This window comes from Melanerpes formicivorus, unplaced genomic scaffold, assembly GCF_026170545.1.
Source record: "Melanerpes formicivorus ecotype bairdi unplaced genomic scaffold, bMelFor1.0.p_v2 SCAF_13, whole genome shotgun sequence".
Lineage (NCBI taxonomy): Eukaryota > Metazoa > Chordata > Aves > Piciformes > Picidae > Melanerpes > Melanerpes formicivorus.
Window position 1 is genome coordinate 1,424,473 of NW_027142365.1, and position 20,199 is coordinate 1,444,671.

At 62.7% G+C, this 20,199-nt stretch overlaps 2 protein-coding genes across 7 annotated transcripts in view; one reads left to right on the forward strand and one right to left on the reverse strand.

The window, feature by feature from the left end:
* NBEAL2 (neurobeachin like 2) overlaps window positions 1-11,935 on the reverse strand; it is a 32,511-nt gene extending 20,576 nt beyond the window's left edge. For 3 of the 6 annotated variants that reach the window (XM_068145810.1, XM_068145811.1, XM_068145807.1), the window contains exons 1-9: window positions 11,862-11,935; window positions 6,593-6,681; window positions 5,978-6,142; window positions 5,307-5,388; window positions 5,047-5,204; window positions 4,855-4,937; window positions 4,187-4,272; window positions 2,347-2,632; window positions 340-446 (exon numbers count right to left, since the gene is read on the reverse strand). In XM_068145810.1, coding sequence (XP_068001911.1) covers window positions 340-446; window positions 2,347-2,632; window positions 4,187-4,272; window positions 4,855-4,937; window positions 5,047-5,204; window positions 5,307-5,388; window positions 5,978-6,142; window positions 6,593-6,681; window positions 11,862-11,912 — 1,107 coding nt within the window. In that variant the 5' untranslated portion in view covers window positions 11,913-11,935. Of the gene's footprint in view, window positions 1-339; window positions 447-2,346; window positions 2,633-4,186; window positions 4,273-4,854; window positions 4,938-5,046; window positions 5,205-5,306; window positions 5,389-5,977; window positions 6,143-6,592; window positions 6,682-8,596; window positions 8,925-9,135; window positions 9,190-11,861 lie in introns of those variants that run through there. The other 3 variants (XM_068145809.1, XM_068145808.1, XM_068145812.1) reach the window with 3 other exon arrangements.
* A 570-nt stretch (window positions 11,936-12,505) lies between these two features.
* Window positions 12,506-20,199, forward strand: part of CCDC12 (coiled-coil domain containing 12) — a 37,652-nt gene continuing 29,958 nt past the window's right edge. The window contains exon 1 of the mRNA XM_068145813.1: window positions 12,506-12,657. Coding sequence (XP_068001914.1) covers window positions 12,532-12,657 — 126 coding nt within the window. The 5' untranslated portion in view covers window positions 12,506-12,531. The remainder of the gene's footprint in view (window positions 12,658-20,199) is intronic.

Sequence of the window (20,199 nt, forward strand, 5' to 3'; positions counted from 1 at the left end):
GCTTGAGACTGTGTCCTCTTGTTCTGGTGCTGGCTTCCTGGGAGAAGAGACCAACCCCCAGCTGGCTCCAACCTCCCTTCAGGGAGTTGCAGAGAGCAAGAAGGTCTCCCCTGAGCCTCCTCTTCTCCAGGCTAAGTAACCCCAGCTCCCTCAGCCTCTCCTCCCAGGGCTGTGCTTCAGACCCCTCCCCAGCTTTGTTGCCCTCCTCTGGACACCTTCCAGCATCTCAACATCTCTCCTAACCTGAGGTTTAAACTCCACATCTTTCCTAACCTGAGGTTTAAACCGAGAAGAAGGTGCCCAGCCCCGCTGGGGACCCCGTGGCAGGCAGCCTGGTACCTTGCTGTTCTGGAGCAGGCGGATGATGTGCTCGAAGCAGTTGTTGCTGAGAAACACAGCCTGGAGCACCGGGCGGTCCTCACAGCTCAGCATGGCAGGGATGGCATCTAGGGCGAGGTGGAGATGGCTTAGCCCCCACCCCACCTCCCCACCCCCACCCTCTGGTGGGTTGAAATTTCCCCCCTCCTCCCCACCCCACAACATAGGACTGCCAGAGCGGCTGAGCTGAAGGCACAGCGAGCTGTGCTTACAAGCAAAACTCACTACAGCCTACGTGGAATGCAAACAACGGCGACGGAACAGGCAACAGTTGCAATGTGGACAGCACCTGAACCCCCCCGGCCCAATCCAGGAGGCAAATAATCGCTTCCCCTGCCCTGCTCCCTTTCCCTACCCCCCACCCAAGACGAGAGAGCAGAGCAAGAGAGTTGTTTGTGAGGTACTCAGCCACAGCAAAGCAAAGCAGCCAAGGTCAGCAAAGCCAGCAGGAGCCCCAGCCAGGGAGGGGGCAGCCAAAGGAGGGAGTCAGTTTGCCAGATGGGGGAGTTTTAGGCTATGCCTTTAAAGCTGTTCACAGACCTTGAGCAGAAGAGTAGCAAAATGTAAATAAATCACCAGAGGGTGTGAAGAGGAAAAGAAAGAATTCTAAACACCCCCGGGGGGGAGATAAGCAACTGAAACTGCTTGTACCAAAACAATCTCTCTTCCCTTCTCGCCTCTGGGGAGACACTAACTTGCTTCTGCTTGACCTTGGCTGCATTGTTTTGGTATCAATTTCTCTGCTCCTTTCTCTTCTCCCTTTTGTACAGGGGGGTGGGGGGCAGGCAGGGCAGGAGAAGCTGGTAGCTCTCCCTGGTCTTTGCCCAGCAGGGTTCTTGTGTTAGTTGTAAATCACAGAACCAACCAGGGTGGAAAAGACCTCAGAGATCATCCAGTCCAACCTATGACCTAACACCTAACACCTCCTGACAACTAAACCCTGGCTCCAAGTGCCACATCCAAGCCACTTTTGAACACCTCCAGGGATAGGGACTCCAGCACCTCCCTGGGCAGCACATCCCAAGGGCCAATCTCTCTTGCTGGGAAGAACTTCTTCCTCATCTCCAGCCTGAACCTCCCCTGGCACAGCTTGAGACTGTGTCCTCTTGTTCTGGTGCTGCTTGCCTGGGAGAAGAGACCAACACCCTCCTGGCTCCAACCTCCCTTCAGGGAGTTGTAGAGAGCAAGAAGGTCTCCCCTGAGCCTCCTCTTCTGCAGGCTAAGCAACCCCAGCTCCCTCAGCCTCTCCCCCCAGGGCTGTGCTCCAGCCCCCTCCCCAGCCTCAGGAGCAGTACCTGGCACTGTTGTACCTGTTGTACATTCTGCACATCCTCCCTGCCTTCCAGGGTAGATGGCAGCTGTGCCCTGCAAACACAGCTTCCATCTGCTTCCAGCTGAGCTGCTCTGGCAAGGCTAATGCTGGGGGGGAAGAAATTTCACAACACCCCCCCCCAGTCTAACCTTTATGGAAGCTATCTGTCCACTGGGGGTCCTTAGAAGAGATCAACATTGTCCTTTGCACATCCAGTGGTCATTCATTTACATTCCACTGCTCTCCAGTCAAGAATGGAATAGAATAGAATAGAATAGAGTGGAATGGAATGGAATGGAATGGAATGGAATCAACCAGGTTGGAAAAGACCTTTGAGATCATCCAGTCCAACCTATCCCCCAGCACCATCTGATCAACTAAAGATGTGGGGAAAAATCTTCCAGGCCCAGCCTGAAACTACCACCCCATGGAATGGAATGGAGTGGAGTGGAATGGAATGGAATGGAATGAACCAGGTTGGAAAAGACCTTTGAGTTCACCAAGTCCAACCTATCCCCCAGCACCATCTAATCAACTAACCCATGGCACCAAGGACCCCATCCAGTCTCTTCCTGACCACCTCCAGTGGGGAAAAATCTTCCAGGCACAGCCTGAAAGTCCCCCCCCAGCCCCCCTGCCCCTCCCCAAGCACCTACCCAGCATGAGGACTCGGAGAGCGATGAGGCTGCCGGCTGCCTCCGGTGCCAGGGAGGCAATGGGCAGGTTGGAGTTGAGGACCCTGAAGTAGCCATCCAGGAGGGCACGCAAGGGCACGGGGCCGGCACCGGGGCTGCTGCCGTGCAGGACGTGGACCACGGCCACCACCCCCCGCAGCGCCAGCTCCAGCAGGCCTGGCACCGCCCGGCTCTCGCCCCCTGCCCGCTGCAGGACGCTCAGGAGCACCTCCACTGCCGCCGGCGTGATGGCCTGCAGGGCGTTGGGCTGTGGGGAGGAGAGAGGGCTTTAAACTGCCCATCCTGACATGGAATCATGCAGTCAAGAGGGCTGGAAAAGACCTCAAGGATCATCAGGTCCAAGCTGTCACCCAGCACCTCCTGACAACTAAACCATGGCTCCAAGGGCCACATCCAATCACAGTCTCACAAAGGTTGGAGAGACCTCAAAGATCATCGAGTCCAAGCTGTCACTACAGACCCATGACTAAACCATGGCACCAAGTGCCACATCCAATCCCCTCTGGAACACCTCCAGGGGTGGGGACTCCACCACCTCTCTGGGCAGCACATTCCAGTGACCAATGACTCTCTCAGTGAAGAACTTTCTCCTCACCTCCAGCCTAAACCTCCCCTGGCACAGCTTGAGACTGTGTCCTCTTGGTGCTGCTTGCCTGGGAGAAGAGACCAACCCCCACCTGGCTACAGCCTCCCTTCAGGGAGTTGGAGAGAGCAAGAAGGTCTCCCCTGAGCCTCCTCTTCTCCAGGCTAAGCAACCCCAGCTCACTTGGTTTCATTCAGCCATGGCTTGGAAGGGATCTTTGAAAGCCATCATCCAGTCCAGCTCCCCTGCAGTCAGCAGAGACATCTGCAGCAGGTTGGACACAGCCTCAAACCACCAGGGGAGGGCAACAAAGGTGGGAAAGGGTCCTGCAGAACAGGGCTGGGGAGGAGCAGCTGGGGGAGCTGGGGGAGCTGGGGCTGGAGAAGAGGAGGCTGAGGAGAGACCTTCTGGCTCCCTGCAGCTCCCTGCAAGGAGGCTGGAGCCAGCGGGGGTTGGTCTCTTCTCCCCAGGAACAAGTGACAGGACCAGAGGAAATGACCTCAGGTTGCCCCAGGGGAGGTTTAGGTTGGACCTGAGGAGAAACTTCTTCCTTGAAAGGATTCTCAAAGACCATCCCAGGCTGCCCAAGGGGTGGTGGAATCCCCATCCCAGGAGGGGTTTCAGAGCTGCAGAGGTGTGGTGGTTTAGCAGCAGGACTGGATGGGCTGAATGATCTTAAAGATATTTTCCAACCTGAACCATTCCATGATTCTAAAGTGTCCCTGCAGCCTTCTCCTCTCCATGCTGCCCAAGGCCAACTCTCTCAGCCTGGCTCCCAGCAGAGGGCTTCCAGCCCTGCCAGCACTGCTGTGGCCTCCCCTGGCCCTGCTCCAGCAGCTCCCTGCCTGTGCTGAGCACTCTGAGCTGTCCCAGCCCTGCAGGGAGGTCTCAGCAGAGCACAGCAGAGGGGCAGAATCCCCTCCCTGCCCCTGCTGCCCACCCTGCTGGGGCTCAGCCCAGCACAGGCTGGGGCTGGGCTGGCAGTGCTCAGTGCTGGCTCACCTCCAGCTTTTCAGGCTGGAATTTAGGGATTTGGGGTTGGAATTTGGTGGTCTTAGGTGGACTTGATGATCTTGGGGTGGCCTTTACCACCCCAAACAGTTCTACCTTTCTTTGGGTGGTTTGTAAAGGGGGTGGAAAGTGGAGCTGTTGGAATCAACCAGACCTTGGGGTTCCATCATGGGGAGGATGATCCCAAATCCAGCCCCCACCCCCTACCTTAGATCCAGAGAGGATGGCCCCAAAAAGATGGATAAGACGGAGCTGGAGCGTTCCAGGGAGCTGCCCTCCAGCTTGGAAAGACTCTGAGAGGATGAGGAGGGAAAGATTCACCTCAGGGAGCAAGCAGGGGGACAGAATCCCCAACATAGCAACCAAATCTTCTCTACCTAAATTCCCCCCAAACCCCAGCCCTTGTGGGTGGGTGCTGGACCTGTGGATGACGGAGGGGATGAAGATGCTCAAAGCTTTGAGCTCTGGGAGGGGTTCTTGGTCCCAAAAGTGGGGTTGGGAGCTAAAATAAGGCTCAGCCTGGGGCTTTTCAGGCAGCTGGGAGGTTTAGGGGATTTCTGGGCAAGGTTTTTGCCTCAGAATGGGGGTTCTGGGGGCTTCCCCAGGGAAAAATCCCCTCTGTGGGGAGTTTTGCAGGGTCCTCGGGTTGGACAGGGCTTGATTCCTGCCTGAGGATCCTATACCTGTCACCATGGATCCCACCCCGACCCTCTGCAACCCCATGGATCCCACCCCGACCCTCTGCAACCCCATGGATCTCATCCTTACCCTCTCCATGCTCCTATAGATCCCACCCCGACCCTCTCCACCCCCATGAATCCCACCCTGACCTTCTCCACTGCCCTGGATCCCATCCTGATCCCAGCTCCCTTTACCTTGGAAGAAGGTGCTGAACTCAGGGGGCAGAGGGGCTGGGGCAAACTTGTATTTGCTTTTCTCCTTGGAGCTGATGACTTCCCTGGAAGGAGACAGGGTGAGGTTAGGGGCACCCTGGGGGCTGGGGGTGATGCAGGGCTGGGAGAGTCACCCAGATGCTGGGGTGCAGGGCTGGGGGGGTCCCCACTCACCCACTCAGCTGCCGTCTCCACGTCTGGTAGGGGTCAAAGAGGCACTCGCAGAGGTGCAGGGCGTGGAGCATCCCACTCTCCAGCTGCCTCCCACTCTCCAGCTGCCTCCCACTCTCCAGCTGCATCCCACCTCCTTCCAACTCATGGGCACTCCTCAGCTGGGGGAAAGGTTGGGGTTAAGACCCTCACACCCCAAGGAAGAATCCTGCTGGGGTTGAGCTCCCACCTCCAAGGGAGATGAACCGAGGCTGCGCTCTCACCTTGCTGGCACAGACCCGCAGGAACTTCAGCAGCTCTGGGATGAAGCCAGGGGCTCTGTCTGCCTGGATGTTCTCTGGGTTTCTGGGAGGTGGAGAACAGGTTGGGGGGGTGGTAGTGGGGGGCAGGGGGGAGCTGCATCATCACCTTCAAGCTCACTGAGTCCAGCACAGAGTCCTTTCCCAGCAGGCAGCTTCCAGCCCCTCTGCCCCCAGCCTGGAGCCTTCCTGGGGTCTGTGTGCCCCGAGGGCAGGAGCCAGCCCTTGGCCAGCCTGAGCCTCAGCCCATTGGCCTCACCCATGGCTCCAGCCTCTTCAGACCCCTCTGTGGAGCCCTCCTGGCCCTCCAGCAGACCACCACTGCCCCCCAGCTTGGTGCCACCTGCACACTGACCGAGGAAGCCTCAGTGCCCCCCAGCAGGTCATGGACAAAGAGCCTGCAGAGAGCTGGCCCCGGTGCTGAGCCCTGGGCAGCACCACTGGGGACCACTCACCAGCTGGGGTCCCCTCCATCCCCCACCACTCTGGGCAGTGCCCTCAGTGCCCCCAGCCCAGCACCTGGGCCCCATCCTGCAGTACCAAGAGGACCTAAAGCAGGAACCTCCATGGGTGAGAGGGGCCAGAGGGTGGCTGTGACCTCCAAGCACTGATGCTTGGGGGTGTGTGTGACCCACCTGCAGATGATGATGAAGAACTTGAGGAGGAGGAGAGCTTGGCCCAGGCTGCTCCCGGTGCCTTCCTCCCTTGGGAGCTGTGCCACACACTGCCCCAGGCGCTGGCTCAGCACCTGCAGAACCTCTCGTGGCAGCACTGGGATCTCTGACACCGACTCCTCCGGCCTGCAGCAGGGACAGAGGGCTTGGACAGGCTGCCCCCAGCCCTCATTCATGTGGGTAAAGCTGAGCAGGGGGAGTGCCCAGGGGCTGGGGCCAGGCTCTGCTGGGGGATGCCCAAGGGGCAGTGGTGGAAGCTGAGGCAGAGGAAGCTCCATGGAAACAGGAGGAGGATGACAGAGCCCTGGAGCAGGCTGCCAGGGGGGTTGTGGAGTCTCCCTCTCTGGAGATACTCAAGCCCTGCCTGGCTGTGTCCCTGGGTGCCCTGCTCTGGGTGCCCTGCTCTGGCAGGGGCTTGGGCTGGGTGAGCCCTGGGGTCCCTCCCAGCCCCTAACATGCTGTGCACCCTGACCCCACCACCCCTCCTTGCCACCACCCCCTCCCCAGGCTTCACCAGGGGCAGAGGGACCCTGGAGCTGTGGGGGTGACCCCTGTGCCCCCCGGGGTGCCGCTCACCGCCGGGGCTCCAGCGAGGGCAGGGCAATGATCTTCTCAAAGTTCATCACGAAGGCTTCCAGCCACTGCTGCAGGTAGGAGAGGTCCTTCTGCAGGGAAGGGCGGGGTTGGAGCCCCTGGCCAATCAGATCCCACAGCGGCCACACCCCCGCAGCCATCAGCAAATCAGCAGCCAGAGCACTCAAGACCCCCTACCCTACCCTGCTCCGGGAGCTGGTGGTCAATCGGCCTGAGCACAGCCCTAGGAGCACCCCAGCCAATGGGCAATCAGCACAGCACAACCTGTGGAGCTGCTGGCCAATCAGAACCCAGCACAGCACAACCTGTGGAGCTGCTGGCCAATCAGAATCCAGAGCAGCACAACCTGTGGAGCCACTGACCAATCAAAACCAAGAGCAAAACAACTTGAAGAACCACTGCCCAATCAGCACCCAGAACAGCACAGCCTATGGGACCACTGCCCAATCAGCACAGCCTGTGGAGCTGCTGACCAATCAGCACCCAGAGCCACACTACCTGTAGAGCTGCTGACCAGTCAGAACCTAAGAACCTGTCCCTAGAGGCTGTCACTAGCCAATCAGGAGGCAGAGCACCTGCTCCTGCAGCCAATCAGCAAGCAGAGCACCTGCTCCTGCAGCCAATCAGGAGGCAGAGCACCTGCTCCTGCAGCCAATCAGCAAGCAGAGCACCTGCTCCTGCAGCCAATCAGCTGTACCAGGCTCTGATTTACCCCCAGCAGCCACCCTGGGACCCTTCACCCCTGACCCTGGGGTGACTCATGGCCCTCAGCACCCAGCGTGGCCCCTTGGGGTCACCCCAGTGCAGCCCCTCGGGGCCACCCATGCCCCTGAGCACCCCAGTGCAGCACCCTGGGGTCACCCAGGTCCCTCCACACACAGCTGCAGACCCTTTGGGTCCCTCCTGTCCCCATGTACACCAATGCAGCACTCTGGGGACACCCACGCCCCAGAGCACCCCAACATAGCATCTTGGGGTCACCCACATCCCTCTGTGCCCCATGCAGCACCTCAGGGGGGACTTTCAGCCCTGTGCACCCCAGTGTAGGACCCTGGGGTCCCCCATGTCCCTCTGCACCCCAGTGTAGGACCATGGGGTCACCCACACCTCCCAGCACCCCGATGCAGGGTGTCCCCAGCCCAGGCAGGGACCATCCCCACTGGGGGTCTCCCCAGGGGAGGGAGCTCACAGCCCTGCAGTGCCCCCCTAGTGTCCCCACAAGCCCTCCCTGCAAGCCACCACCTCCCCATGTCACCATTTCCCCCCCGCTGCTCAACCACAAGCACCAGCATCCGGTGACTGCGCTCCCCAGGGTCCCCATGTCCCCTGCACCCCAACCCTGCCGTGTCCCCCACACTCAGACCCCTCATGCCCCCCTGACCCCCACATTCCCGTGTCCCCTCCACTTCCCCCATGCCCTCCCCACCCAGACCCTCCACGTCCCCCCCCAGACCCTCACGTCTCCCTCAGCCCCACCACATCCCCTGCACCCAGACTGTCCCACCCAGATCTCCCAAGCCCACCCTGTCAGACACCTCACGTCCTCCTCCAGCCCCCCCATGTCCCCCCGACCCCATATCCACCCCTCTGCATCCCTCCTACCCACACCCACTGTGTCCCCCCAACCGCATACCCACCCCTCTGTGTCCCTCCTACCCACACCCACCGTGTCCCCCCTCAACCCCATAGCCACCCCATCCAGCCCTCCCCAGACCCCTCATGTCCCCCACACCCAGACCCTCCACGTTCCCCCCAGACCCTCCACACCTACCCCGCCCAGACCCCCATGTCCTCCTCAGTCCCACCTGCACCTAGACCCCCAGGTCCTCCCTGCAGACCCTCCGTGCCCCCTTGTGCCCACCCCCAACCCATCCAGCCCGCCATGCCCCCTCCACCCACAGCCCTCTGTGTCCCCCCCATCCCCATCCCCACCCCCAGCCCATCCAGACCTGCACCCCCCCCTCCCGCAGCCCCTCTCCCCTGTACCTGGCCGGCGGGGTGACCAGGGCCATCCATGCCCCCAAGGCACGCCGGTGCAGCCAGCCCAGGACAGAGCACGGGGAGGGGGCAGGAGAGGGGGCGGGGGGGCGGTTGTTGTTATTTTTTGGGTCCCCCCCTTCCCTTTTCTCTCCCCCTCCTGGCTCTTGTGCAAAGCACCCGCAGCAAACCTCAGCCCCGAGCCAGCAGCGAGCTGCAGGAAACGCCAAGTCACCGGCACCCCAACGGCGCTTCCTCCTCCCACCGCCCCCCCGGGGGTGCTGCCTGCCCCCCACCCCGCTCTGCCCACCCGCCAGCTCCCTCCTGCCCCGGCGACGGAGCCCGGAGCCGCGGGGGGATGCCCGGATGCCACCACCAGAGCTGCTTCTCGTCCAGGTGAAACTCCTCCGAGCGCCCCCGAGGGTGCCCAGCCCTGCCCCAACCCTCTCCCCCTGCCCCTTCCCATCCTGGGGCAGCCAAACTCGGGGCGCACCTCACCCTGCCCAGCACTCACCCCCCTCGACCCCCGACCCCACCCTGGCACCCACCCGGAGCCGGTGTCCCATGCTAGGCGGGTGCCAGCGGTGGCCACCCCCCGCGGGTGCCCGTCCCAGCCGGCTGCAGGCTGGCAGAGCCTGTTGGGTGGCTTCTGGGCTCGGCTGGCGCGGGGACGCCTGGGAGCCTGCCGCCTGCACCTCCATCCCTCCCACCCCCTCCCAAAAATCGCCCGTGCTGGCAAAGGCCACCGGCCGGGCCCCTCCCTGGCACCGACTGCCATGCCCTGGCAGCCGGGGACCCCCACTCAAGGTCTGTGCCACCTCCTGCCACCCTGCCGGCCCCCCTACGTGGTGTGGCATACAGCATCACCCCCCTGGCATCATCACCCCATGGGACCCCTCTGGGAGGGGTCCCAACCAAGGCCCCATGCCACCTCCTGCCACCCTGCCAGTCCCCCTGGATGGTGTGGGATATACCATGGCTGGCATCATCACCCCCACGGCATCATCACCCCATGGAAGTGATCTCAACCAAGGTCCCATGCCACCTCCTGCCACCCTGCCAGTCCCTCTACATGCTGTGGGACACCATGGCTGGCATCATCACCCCCACGGCATCATCACCCCATGGAAGTGATCTCAACCAAGGTCCCATGCCACCTCCTGCCACCCTGCCAGTCCCCCTGCACGGGTGGCTGGCACCACCCCCACTACGGCACGGTCACCCCATGGGACACTGCCACAGGTGACACTCAGCCTGGGGGCATCACACAGTGCCTGGCAGCAGGCCAGCAGGAGGCTGCTGTGGGCACCGGGACACTCCTGGCAGCGCTGTCCTCGCTGGGGCTCGGGGACCTCGCCGTGGTGAAGGCCGGAGGGGAGGTGACAGCGAGGCCCTGCCCTGGCCATGGTGCCTCCCAGAGGTGGCATGGGCACCGTGCTAGGGGGCACAGCACACGTGCCTGTGTGACCCCCAGACAGCCCCTGATGGCACAGCGCTTGGCCCTAGGGGACTGTGACCCACTCCGTGGGGTGGCACCGCGCCCCCCCCGTGGCATGGCTTGCGCCCACCATGCGCTCCCTGGTGCCAGCACACGCGTCCCACTCCAGCCAGGGGCACCTCCTCGCTGTGCCACCCGTGCCCACACAGCTGTGAGCACCTCCATGGTGTGGATACAACCAGGGACACCTCTATGGGGTGCCACCTGTGCCACCATGGCCATCCCGACGGTGTGGCACCTGTGCCTGTGCCACCATGGGCACCTCTGCGGTGTGCCACCTGTGCCTGTGCCACCATGGACTCCTCAGTGGTGTGGCACCTGTCCCTGTGCCACCATGGACTCCTCAGTGGTGTGCCACCTGTCCCTGTGCCACCATGGGCACCTCTGCAGTGTGCTACCTGTGCCTGTGCCACCATGGACTCCTCAGTGGTGTGCCACCTGTGCCCATACAACCATGGCCATCCCGACGGTGTGGCACCTGTCCCTGTGCCACCACAGCCACAGAGTGCCCCAGGACCTGTGCCCTGCACAATGCACCTGATGGCACTCCAGGGTGCCAGCTGCTGCCACCGAGGTGCCCCCCAAAGCGCTTCACCCTCTTTTCTCAGCACCACCAAAGCGGGGGGGGGGGGAGGGGGGAGGGGCTTGATGTTGGGGTGCAGAAGGTGGCCCCTGAGGGCCATCCTGGGGCCACCGGACAGCAGCAGGGTTCCCTCTCTCCTCCAGGGTCCGTGCCCCCCCGCCATGGAGCAGGGACAATTAAGGACATACTGAAGCAGGAGGAATGACTTTGGGGGAGGACAGGGACACGCAGGGGTCCTGGGGACCCTCCCCACTCCCTGGCGACCCCAAAATGCAATGGGGGGGACACACACACCCAAGATGGGGCTGGGGGAGGGTGTCCCCTGGAGCAGGAGCCCCCCTTCCAGAGGCAGGACGTTCCCTTTGTGTCCCTCCCCACCCTCTCCTCGGTGTCACCGCGGCGGCAAATGCTGCCCGGGGGGGCCGCAGGGACCTGGGGAGGGGACACAGGGACACACACACGGGGAGGGGGCAAAGGGACGCCGAGGAGGGAACCGGGAGAGGGAAAGGGACATGCGGGGGGGCACACGGGGAACCGGGAGGGGGAAAAGGGACATGCGGGGGGGCACACAGGACGCTAGGGACACGGAAGGGGACACGACAGGGACACGGAATTGGGAGGGGGTGGCGAGATGAGACTAGGGTGGGCACAGGGAGACGGCTGGGGGGGACACGGGGACACGGAGCGGGGCTGGGGGGGTAAGCGACGACAGGGACACGGGGAGGGCACGACCCACTGCCTCCCCAAACCCTCCCGGCTGGGTGCGCAGAGGGGTGCGGACCCCCCCCGGTAATGGGGGTGGGGGCTGTGTGTTCCAGGGGGATGCGGTGACCCCAAGGGGGGAGGCACGGTGACTCCCGTTTTGGTGGGGGTGCACAGGGGACCCCCCCGGGTGTAACAAGGAGGGCAGCGTAGACCCCAGGCTGCGGTTGTAAAACGGGGAAGGGGGTGGGGGGTGCGATGCCCCCCAAAATGGGGATCTGGCGGGGGGGGAATGCAGGAGGTGCAAGCGGGGCGGTGGTGGAGGTGCAGGTTTAGTCCCCCCCCACCCTTCCGAAGCAGGAGGAGGAAGCAGGGAGGGGGGTCGGGGTTAAAAGGGGTCCCGTGTCCGTCCACCCCTACCCCAGGGGGCAGTGAAATCTGGGGGTGGGGGGTGGGGGGGGTGGGGTGTGGGTCTCCGCTGCCGCCCTCACCTTAGCGAAGTAAAGCATCCAAAGCTCGTAAAGCCGCTCCCGGGAAGCCATGCCGGGCCGGCACGGCTCGGTACGGCACGGTACGGCGGGCAGCTCCGCCCCCCCTCGCCCCCCCCCCGCTAAACCACCGCCCCCCAGCACCGAACCCTCCCCCAGGTACGAGGAAAGGGAGGGGGGGAACTGACACCGCCCCCCCCGCTGCTTCTTCTACCTGCTGCTGGGCTATCCCTTTCCTCCCCCCCCGCTTTTTATCTTTCCCCCCGCAGCCCACAAGGAGAGGACGGTAAAAAGGGGGGGTGGGTGGGAAGGAAAAATGCCCCCCTCCCCAATTTCCCCCCTCAATTAGACCAACTGAGCCTTGCGCGCCCCGCAGTGAGCCTGGCCGCGCACAGCAATAGGCTTTGGGCTTCTTTCCCCTTTTCACGCTATTTTATAGTTCATTGATTATTTTCCAATGCCCCTCCCGCCCCCATCTTCTTTTTTGTTGTAGTCGCCGCTTCCCCCCCCCCCCCGATCCCCCCCCCGCCCCGGACCGGCTTTCAATCGATTGCGCCGCCGCGCCGATCGATTTTGGCCTATCGATGAGATCGGCAGTCGATGGGTCTGGGCGAGCCGCGCATGCGCGTTGGGGGCTGTACGGCAGGCAGAGGGGCCGGGCGGAGGGGCAAAGATGGCGGCGCCCGGGGGCGGTGTGCAGGTGGAGGAGGCGGCCGAGGGCCCAGTTTTGGGGAGGCTGGAAGAGGAGGCGAGGAAGCGGCGGGAGAGGCTGAAGGCGCTGCGGCAGCGCACGCTGCAGGTCGGTGTGGCCGTGCTGGGGTGCCGGGGGGGTTGTGGAGTGCGCGGTGGAGGCGGTTGAATGGCTGGAGTGGGCCTGGAGTTGGGGGAGAGAGTCTGAGGTGGGGCTGAGGATGCTCCAGAGGGGACCACAGAGATCTGAGGTGGGGCTGAGGATGCTGAAGAGAGGTCACAGAGTGTCTGAGGTGGGGCTGAGGATGCTCCAGAGGGGACCACAGAGATCTGAGGTGGGGCTGAGGATGCTCCAGAGGGGACCACAGAGATCTGAGGTGGGGCTGAGGATGCTCCAGAGGGGACCACAAGGATCTGAGGTGAGGCTGAGGATGCTCCAGAGGGGACCACAAGGATCTGAGGTGAGGCTGAGGATGCTCCAGAGGGGATCACAAGGATCTGAGGTGAGGCTGAGGATGCTCCAGAGGGGACCACAGAGATCTGAGGTGGGGCTGAGGATGCTCCAGAGGGGACCACAGAGATCTGAGGTGGGGCTGAGGATGCTCCAGAGGGGACCACAGAGATCTGAGGTGGGGCTGAGGATGCTCCAGAGGGGACCACAGAGATCTGAGGTGGGGCTGAGGATGCTCCAGAGGGGACCACAGAGATCTGAGGTGGGGCTGAGGATGCTCCAGAGGGGACCACAGAGATCTGAGGTGGGGCTGAGGATGCTCAAGAGAGGTCACAGAGTGTCTGAGGTGAGGATGCTGAGGGCCTCACACCGTGTCTGAGGTGAGGCTGAGGATGCTGAGGGGGTCACAGAAGGTCTGAGGTGGGCCTGGGGTAAGGGAGGAGGGAGTGAGGTGAGCCTGGGGGTGCTAAGGGGTTCAGGGTGGGTCTGAGGGTGTGGAGAGCAAAGGTGAGCCTGGGGGTTTGGGGAATGCAGAGAGGGTCTGGGGTGGACCTGGGGACATTGGGAAGGTTTGGGAAGGTTCTGCAGCTTTGGGGGGTGCTGAGTTCTCACCTCAGGAAGATGCAGTTCCTTTGCCTGTCTGTCCCTGCCCCTCCAGCAAGTGCTGAGGCCAAGACACTAAAGGAGAGAGTTGTTCTTGTTAGGGGTGAGAGGAGGATGGAGGAAAGCTGGGAAAACTGGCAGCTGGTGTTTTGTCAGCTCCTGGGGGGAGGCAGCCGTGCTGCAGTGTGCCCTGGCACCCCCTGGCAGGCCTTAGTGCTCCAGTGAGGTGGTGCTAGCTCCTGGCACCCCTTCTGCCCCCTCCCCCTGGGTTGGTTCATCCAGGCTGGAGCTGTGCAGTAAGGTCTGCAAATGTCCCTCTGCTGAGGGCCTCCTCTTGGGGCTGTCAACAGGAGCTGGCACCTTGGGCAGGCCAAGTGTCTCCTGCTGGCCTGGAGGTGCTTGCCAGGAGGGAGCTGAGCTCCCTGCAAGGGCAGACCCTGAGGGTGGGGAGCAGCCCTCTGCACAGCCTTCATCAGGAGCCCTCCAAAGGAGAAACAATGCCTTCCTGTGCTGCCTGGAGGAGGCAGAAGGACTGAGGTGGGCTGGCAGTGCAGCACAAGGGGTGATAGACTCATGAATGGTTTCTGGTGGAAGGGAGCTTCAGAGCTCAGCCAGTGCAGCCCCTGCAGCCAGCAGGGAGAGCTGCAGCCAGGGCAGGCTGCTCCCAGCCCCAACCAGCCTGAGCTGCACTGGTGCCAGGCATGGGGCAGCTCCCAGCTCCCTGGGCAGCCTGGGCCAGGCTCTCACCACCCTCATGCTACAGAAGATCTCTCCCTTCTCCCCAGTCTGACTCTCCCTCTCTCAGCTCAAACCACCACCCCTTGGCCTGGCCCAGCAGGCTCCAAACTCTGTCCCCAGCTCTCTGCTCAGCCCTTGAAGCACTGAAGGCCTCCAAAGCTCTCCCTGCAGCCTTCTCCTCTCCATGCTGCCCAAGGCCAACTCTCTCAGCCTGGCTCCCAGCAGAGGGCTTCCAGCCCTGCCAGCACTGCTGTGGCCTCCCCTGGCCCTGCTGCAGCAGCTCCCTGCCTGTGCTGAGGGCTCCAGAGCTGCCCCAGCCCTGCAGGGGGGGGTTGCTTCTGCTCTGCAGCAGCCTGCAAGCTGAAGGACCACCTCTCCCTGTTTCAGACACCCCCAAGTCTCCAAGCAAGGCAAGCACACCCCTGCCCCCCCCCCAGGCTGCCCCTGTGCAGAGGAGCTGTGGGGCAGCCTGAACGCCAGGCTGCTCTGCGCCGGGGGGAGGCACAGCCAGGCACCTGCTGGAGCCCCTCCACAGGCCCTGCCCAGGCTCAGCCAGGGGCTGGTGTGTGAGGGAGGCCCTGCTGGAGCTGCTGCCTTGCCTAGGGCAGGCTCAGCTGCTGTCCCAGCAGGAGGAAGGCCACACCAAGCTGCGGCAGGCAGCGGAAGGGCCGGCCCGGGGCTGCTGCTGGGGCCAGGCTCTGTCTGCTGCCTGGGCAGTGCTCTGCTTTGTGCCAAGGCAGCAAAGGCTTCCAGTTCCTGAGCTCCTGCTCTGGGGGCACTGGGAAGCAGGAAGGGCTGGTTTTCCTCAGTCCCTCCAGCTGTGGACCTCTCCTGGAGGAAGGAGCCTGGGGGGTTCCCTGGGTGGCTGCTCTGCAGAGCTCTCTCTGCCCAGGGCTGCTGCTGGCGCTGAGGCTTTGGCCTGGGCAGGGAGCTAAAGCTCAGCTTATCTCCTCAGCTGTCTTCTTGTTTGTGCCTGGTGGCTGAAAATCAGATTAGAATGTTCTGCTTGTCTGATGCAGGAAGCCTTCTCCTCTTTTGGTTGTTGCTCCTCTCTCCTTTCTTTAGCTGAAGGAAAGCTTTGGCCCAGCTGCAGCTTGGTACAGTCACAGCACCCCAGCAGGCTGGGGGAGGGAAGGGACCTTGGGAGATCATCCACTGCAGGGGGGGTTGGAAGCTCTCCACACCAGCAGACTCCACAACCTCTCTGGGCAGCCTGGGACAGGCCTCCAGCACCCTCACAACAAACAACTTTCTCCTCCTGCTCAGGTGGAACCTCCTGGGCTCCAGTCTGTGCCCTCTGCCCCTTGTGCTGGCCCTGGGCACCACTCAGCAGAGCCTGGCCCCAGCCTCTTGCCCCCCTGCTCCCTTCAGCTCTTGCTGAGCATTGCTCAGCTGCCCTCTGGGGCTGCTCTGCTGCAGGCTCTCAGCCCCAGGGCTCTCAGCCTTTGCTGCTCCCAGAGCTGCTCCAGGCCCCTCAGCAGCTCCCCAGCCTGCTCTGGGCTCTCCCCAGCAGGTCTCTGTCTCTCTTGCACTGGGGAGAGCCCAGAGCTGGCCCCAGTGCTGCAGCTGTGGCCTCAGCAGGGGGAGCAGAGGGGGAGCAGAGCCTCTCTCAGCCTGCTGCCCACACTTCTCCCTGCCCCCAGGACACCCTTGGCCCCCTTGGCCGTGGGGGCACAGTGCTGGCTCCTGGTGAACTTCCCTCCAGCAGCATTGCCAGGTCCTCTCCCTGGAGCTGCTCTGCAGCAGTGCTGCTGCAGGGGGCTGTTCCTTCCCAGCTGCAGGAGCCCTGCCCCTGCCCCTGCTGAGCTTTGTGCAGTTCCTCTCCCTCCAGCTCTGTGTCCAGGCTCTGTGGTTGGGCTTTTCCCATCACCTCCCTGCACACTCTGACCCCAGAGGAAGTCTCCTGACCCTCTGCAGCGCTGGCCTGGAGGTGACTCTGTGTTTGCACACACCAAGGTGCTGCAAGAGCTTGCTGCTGCCAGCTGGAGCAGTTTGCCCAGCACTGAGATATGCAAAGCATCAGGTAATTATGGGATGGAGAGCTGCCAGGCTGGGTGCCCCTAGCAGGAATGTGGCAGTGTGCTGCTCCCCATCCCCAGCTGAGAGCTCTGGCACCACCTCCACTAGGGGCTCAGCATGGGAGGCTGAGGGGGAGCTGAGGATAGAATAGGATAGAATAAAGCAGGTTGGAAGAGACCTTCAAGATCATCCAGTCCAACCTCTCACCCAGCACCATCTCATCAACCAGACCATGGCACCAAGGGCCTCAGCCAGGCCCTTCCTAAACCCCTCCAGGGCTGGGGACTCCACCACCTCCCTGGGCAGCACATCCCCAGGGCCAATCTCTCTTGCTGGGAGGAATTTCTCCCTCACCTCCAGCCCTAACCTCCCCTGGCACAGCCTGAGGCTGTGTGCTGAATGGAGGGGTCAGAGCTAGGGGCTGTGTGGAGCAGCAGATGAGACTCTGACCTGGACAGGAAGCTGTGAGGCTGCTCTGTTGCTCTCCAGTGGTCACTAAGGGAAGGCACTGTCCCCCCAGACTGTGCCCTCTGTCCCCCCAGACTGTGCCCACATGTCTGCAGAGCTGAGGGTTTTATGCAGCTCTCCTTACCCCCCCAGCAGCTGGAGTTTCCCTGAGCCCAGCTCCCTGCTGGGGCTGTTGATGATTAACTGTAGCTGCTTGTGCTCCTGGAATGCTGTCTGCAGCTTGCCCTTGCAGCAGGTCCTGTGATGCCTCACATCTGCCTGCCTGGCAGCTGATGGACTCTTTGCTCAGGCATGAGGTGCCCCCAGAGCTCCCTTAACTGTGAGCCCTGATCACAGCCCAGCCTGAGCTGGGCTCCTCAGCTGCTGTGGCCTGGAGCCCCTCATCAGTCAGAGCTTGGGGGGCCTGAAGGTGATGGAATCACAGAATGCTTTGGGCTCAAGGCAGCTCTGGAAGGTCAGGAAAGATTTAGTGGCTGGCAAGCTGCCTGGCAGAACAGGACCTGAGGGGGTGGTTGGCAGCAGCTGGAGAGGAGCCAGGGGGTGCCCAGGGGGGCAAGGAGGCCTCCAGCAGCCTGGGCTGGGGCAGCAGTGGTGTGGGCAGCAGGGCAGGGATGGTGCCCCTGGGCTGGGCACTGCTGAGTCCTGAGCTCAGGTTTGGGTCTCTCACCCCAGGAAGGACATTGAGGGGTCCAGAGAAGGGCAACCAAGCTGGGGAAGGGTCTGGGGAGCAGGGCTGGGGAGGAGCAGCTGAGGGATGTGAGGTTCTTCAGCCTGGAGGGAAGGAGGAGAGGGGAAAGCTTCTGGCTCTCTGCCAAGGAAGTTCTCTTCTCCCAAGGGCAAGTGACAGGGCAAGGATGAAATGAACCTCCCCTGGGGCAACCTGAGGCCAGGTTGGACAGGAGGAACAATTCCTGCCCCTTGAGGGCTGGCCAGGCCTGGCCCAGGCTGCCCAGGGCAGTGCTGCAGTCCCCAGCCCTGGAGGGGTTTCAGAGCCCTGGAGCTGTGGTGCTGAGGGCCATGGTTGGTGCTGCCCTGGCACTGCTGGGGCCAGGGTTGGTGCTGCCCTGGGGCCATGGTTGGTGCTGCCCTGGGGCCATGGTTGGTGCTGCCCTGGCAGTGCTGGGGCCATGGTTGGTGCTGCCCTGGCACTGCTGGGGGCCATGGTTGGTGCTGCCCTGGCAGTGCTGGGGCCATGGCTGGTGCTGCCCTGGGGCCATGGTTGGTGCTGCCCTGGCAGTGCTGGGGCCAGGGTTGTACCTGATGATCTTCAAGGTCTTTCCTAATCCAAATGATACTCTGAGGAGTTCTTGGCTTGGGAGGGACCTTAAATCCCCTCTAGTCCTGACCCCTGCCAATGGCCAGCTCCTGCTGCATCAGGCTGCTCAGAGCCCTCTCTGACCTGAGCCTGAGCCCCTCCAGAGGTGGGACACAAGTGCTGAGGGCTCTCCCATGCTTGGGAAGCCCCTGCTGGGGCAGAGGGGCTGGGGAGCAGCAGCCAGGGGCCCTGGAGGGGCTGGGGGTCACCCAGAGCAGCCTGTGTGGTGCTTCTGGCACAGGCAGGAGTGACCTGGAGCTGCAGCTCTCTGGGGGATGTTTAGTGGAGATGTGGAAGGGTTCTCCTCTGGGCAGCAGCAGGGCAGCAGTGAGGGGAAGCAGTGGGGACCTTATCTTCCTTGCAGGCCAGAAGTGCTTTTCCCACAGGGCTGTATTTTTAGCTGCAGCAGAGGAGCTGTTGTCTCAGATGCTGCTGCTCAGGGCCTGGCTCTGCTCCTCAGAGCCAGCTGCTGAAGTGACCTTGGCTGCCTGCTCCTGGGGGGAGAGGAGATACTGGTGGGTGCTGGGGCTGTGCCAGGGCTGCAGCACCCTCCCAGGCTCCCAGAGTGCTGCTGGCTGCCTGGGAGGGAGCTCTGGCAGTCCAAGCCCCCTGCCATGGCAGGCTCACCTCCAGGAGGGTGGGCAGGAGCTCCTCTGGGTGGGTTTGGAATGTCCCCAGAGATGGAGGCTCCAGCAGCTCTCTGGGCTGGGAGCTGCCCCATGCCTGGCAGAGTGCAGCTCAGGCTGGCTGGGGCTGGGAGCAGCCTGCCCTGGCTGCAGCTCTGCCTGCTGGCTGCAGCTCTGCCTGCTGGCTGCAGCTCTGCCTGCCCTGGCTGCAGCTCTGCCTGCCCTGGCTGCAGCTCTGCCTGCCCTGGCTGCAGCTCTCCCTGCCCTGGCTGCAGCTCTCCCTGCCCTGGCTGAGCTTTTGGGGCCCCTTCAGCACAAACCCATGCCATGGTTCTGGTCTTTCCCAGGCTGCTTTTGCCATCCCTGCCCGGGCTTGGGACCAGGTGACCCTTACTGTCCCTCCCAGCTGAAGCCATCCTGTGGTGCCCAGCAGCCACACAGGCCAGAAACAGACCAGAAAGAGGCCAGAAAGAGACTGGACTAGAATAAACCGCTTTGGGAAAGACCTCAGAGCTCATTCAGCCCAACCTCTCCCCCAGCACCATCTGATCAACTCAACCCTGGCACCAAGGGCCTCAGCCAGGCTCCTCCTAAACCCCTCCAGGGCTGGGGACTCCACCACCTCCCTGGGCAGCACATCCCAAGGGCCAATCTCTCTTGCTGGGAAGAATTTCTTCCTCACCTCCAGCCTAAACCTCCCCTGGCACAGCTTGAGGCTGTGTCCTCTTGTTCTGGTGCTGGGTGCCTGGGAGAAGAGACCAACCCCCAGCTGGCTACAACCTCCCTTCAGGGAGCTGCAGAGAGCAAGAAGGTCTCCCCTGAGCCTCCTCTTCTCCAGGCTCAGCAACCCCAGCTCCCTCAGCCTCTCCTCCCAGGGCTGTGCCCCAGACCCCTCCCCAGCCTCCTTGCCCTTCTCTGGACCCCTTCCAGCCTCTCAAGCTCTTCCCTAAGCTGAGGCCACCTTGTGAGAGCAGCAGAGGGGCAGGCCAGGAGGAGCTCCTGGGGCAGAGGCCCTGCTGGCTGCTGTCCCTGTGCAGTGAGAGCTGTGTGGTGCCAGCCCTGCTGGCCCTGCCTGGTGCCAGAGGAGGGTGAGCCCCTGCAGGGGAAGGCAGCAGCAGGCTCCTGAGGTCTGGTGTGTGGTTCTCCCCCTGGTGCTCCCTCATCCTGGCTGACTCTGCATCCCCATGGCAGTGGGCAGGAGGGCTTTGCAGCATTTCCCCTCTCTCCATCCTGTCCCCCTGACACAAGCAGAGAGAGGAGCAGCTGAACTGCTGCTTTTCAAACCAAACTGGGAGCTGCCAGGACCTTGGCTCCCTTCACCTCCTGCCTGAGAGTCCCAGCAGGGCCAGCTGGAGTTGCTTGGAGCTCTCCAGTGGGCTCAGTGCAAACAGTGCCTGCCCCCAGGCCCCTCTGCATCCCTGGCTGGTGAGA